This window comes from Helobdella robusta, assembly GCF_000326865.2.
Source record: "Helobdella robusta unplaced genomic scaffold HELROscaffold_9, whole genome shotgun sequence".
Classification (NCBI taxonomy): domain Eukaryota; kingdom Metazoa; phylum Annelida; class Clitellata; order Rhynchobdellida; family Glossiphoniidae; genus Helobdella; species Helobdella robusta.
In genome coordinates, this window is record NW_008705512.1 from 3,847,748 (window position 1) to 3,849,896 (window position 2,149).

The 2,149-nt window shown below is 28.0% G+C and overlaps 1 protein-coding gene across 1 annotated transcript; it reads left to right on the top strand.

Moving 5' to 3' along the window:
* Nucleotides 1–158: 158 nt before the first annotated feature.
* HELRODRAFT_166307 (hypothetical protein) lies at nucleotides 159–746 on the top strand (the record flags this gene model as incomplete). The annotated part of the gene is made up of 1 exon (XM_009033265.1): nucleotides 159–746. The coding sequence occupies one exon, from the start codon at nucleotides 159–161 to the stop codon at nucleotides 744–746; it is 588 nt and encodes a 195-aa protein (XP_009031513.1).
* Between the last annotated feature and the right edge of the window lie 1,403 nt (nucleotides 747–2,149).

Sequence of the window (2,149 nt, forward strand, 5' to 3'; positions counted from 1 at the left end):
GCGAGTGTCCAGATCGGTATAAGAATAGTGTGATAATATCGTATGTCAGACGGGCATATTCACACAGCTCTGAACCACTTGAATTTCGTAAAGAACTCGATAAAATAAAACAATTCCTTGTCAACAATAATTTTAACAATTCAACAATAGATAAAATAATGACCAATGAAATTAGAAAGATTCAAAATAATAATATTAAGGTAAATGATAACAATGAAAACGTTCAAAACAACTCAAGTTATAATCACAATGTAACCGACAATGATAACCACGTTTCTATCGATCATAACAGCCATAACAACACAAGCAACACTGACAACAACACAAGAAACAACACAAACAACAATGACGACAATATAAGCGATAATAACACGAACAATAATGATAGACGTATTATCAATGATCATGATAATGATAACACAAATAACAACGAAAACAATGGTAACCATGTTACTATTGCACAAGTCATTGTCGATAACCTAATCAACAACGACAACCATGTTATTTCCAATAATCTTGTCAGTAATGTAAACAACTCAAACAACGACGTTGTTGCTGATCATGTCGGTGACAATGATGCAAACTCTATTACCAACTTCAACAACAATAACAGTGACAATAACGATGACCATGTGGATCATGACAATGATAACAACACAATCAATGACAACCTCCTCATCGCAAACTCCATTCAAAACAATAACAACAACTCAAACAACAATACCGACAGTGCAAAATTAACTTAATTTTATCGTAACTTAATGAGCTCTTCGTATAAAGAAGACGAATATATAATTAGAAAAATCATTAAAAAAGGAGTCCATCCAGTTGATTCTAATGAAAAAATAAACCTTCTTATTTATTATAAAAATTTTAAGTCGCAACAACTACTAATAAAAAATAGTCCCAACGTTAAACTAGCAACAACACAGCACTCCCACGTCATCTACCAATTTCTATGTCCTCACGAAGACTGTAGGCTTCGTCCATCTTCTTATATTGGAATGACTACCACAAAACTGACACGCCGTTTAACCTGCCATTTGAACATCGGAGCTCCAAATCAACACTACCATGACTGCCACAACCAGCAATTATCCCGCAAAATATTAGAGGATAATACTAAAATATTAATGAAAGACACTAATTTTAACAGACTACAAATTTTAGAATCCCTATTTATTAATATATATAAACCTAATTTGAACAAACAAATTTATTCCAATTTTATTTTACCTTCATCACGAAATGTTTAATTTATTATTATTATTATTAACATAATATTGCACATATAATATATTTTATTATGTTATATTACAAAATAATTGTTTATTATACTTAATTTAACTACTTACGTTATTTAACTTTAATCGTTACGTTACTTTCGCGCTCAACTCTTATTACGTCATCTGACAGTTTATTGTTATGTTTTATTTGAATTAATATTAAATTGCCTGAAGATGAATTATAAAATTCGAAACGTCGCTTAATAAATAATTATATAATGAATATTGGTGTTCTAATTTTTAATTTAAATTATAATTATAAAAAACTAATAAGAAAAATAGAAAATCTTAATAAAAAATTAAATAACAATAATATAAGCATCGCGTTTAATGAAATATATATATATATATATATATATATATATATATATATATATATATTAATATATATATATATATATATTAAATAACAATAATATAAGCATCGCGTTTAATGAAATATATATATATATATATATATATATATATATATATATATATTTGTAACAATAAATTCAAAATAGTCAATAGTTAAAATATGATTTCTTTTTATAAATTGTACATATTAACTGTTAATAAACTATCAAAACAAGAGCAAGCAGCCAGCAACTACTATGTATTAAATAAATCAACGAAACTAACAACCAATCAGCAACTAACCAAACAATGGCCAATCACAATTAACCAATGACCAACCAGCAACCAACAAACGACAAATCAACGAGAACAAGTTAATAACCAGCAGCCAATCAAAATTAGCCAACAACAACCAACAAAATCCAACCAACCAAAACCAACCAATTAAAAAAAAGCCAAAGGTCTATTACAGACAAATCAACAACACGAACAAACATACTTGCAATGCTAGTATTCTGACAATCCGG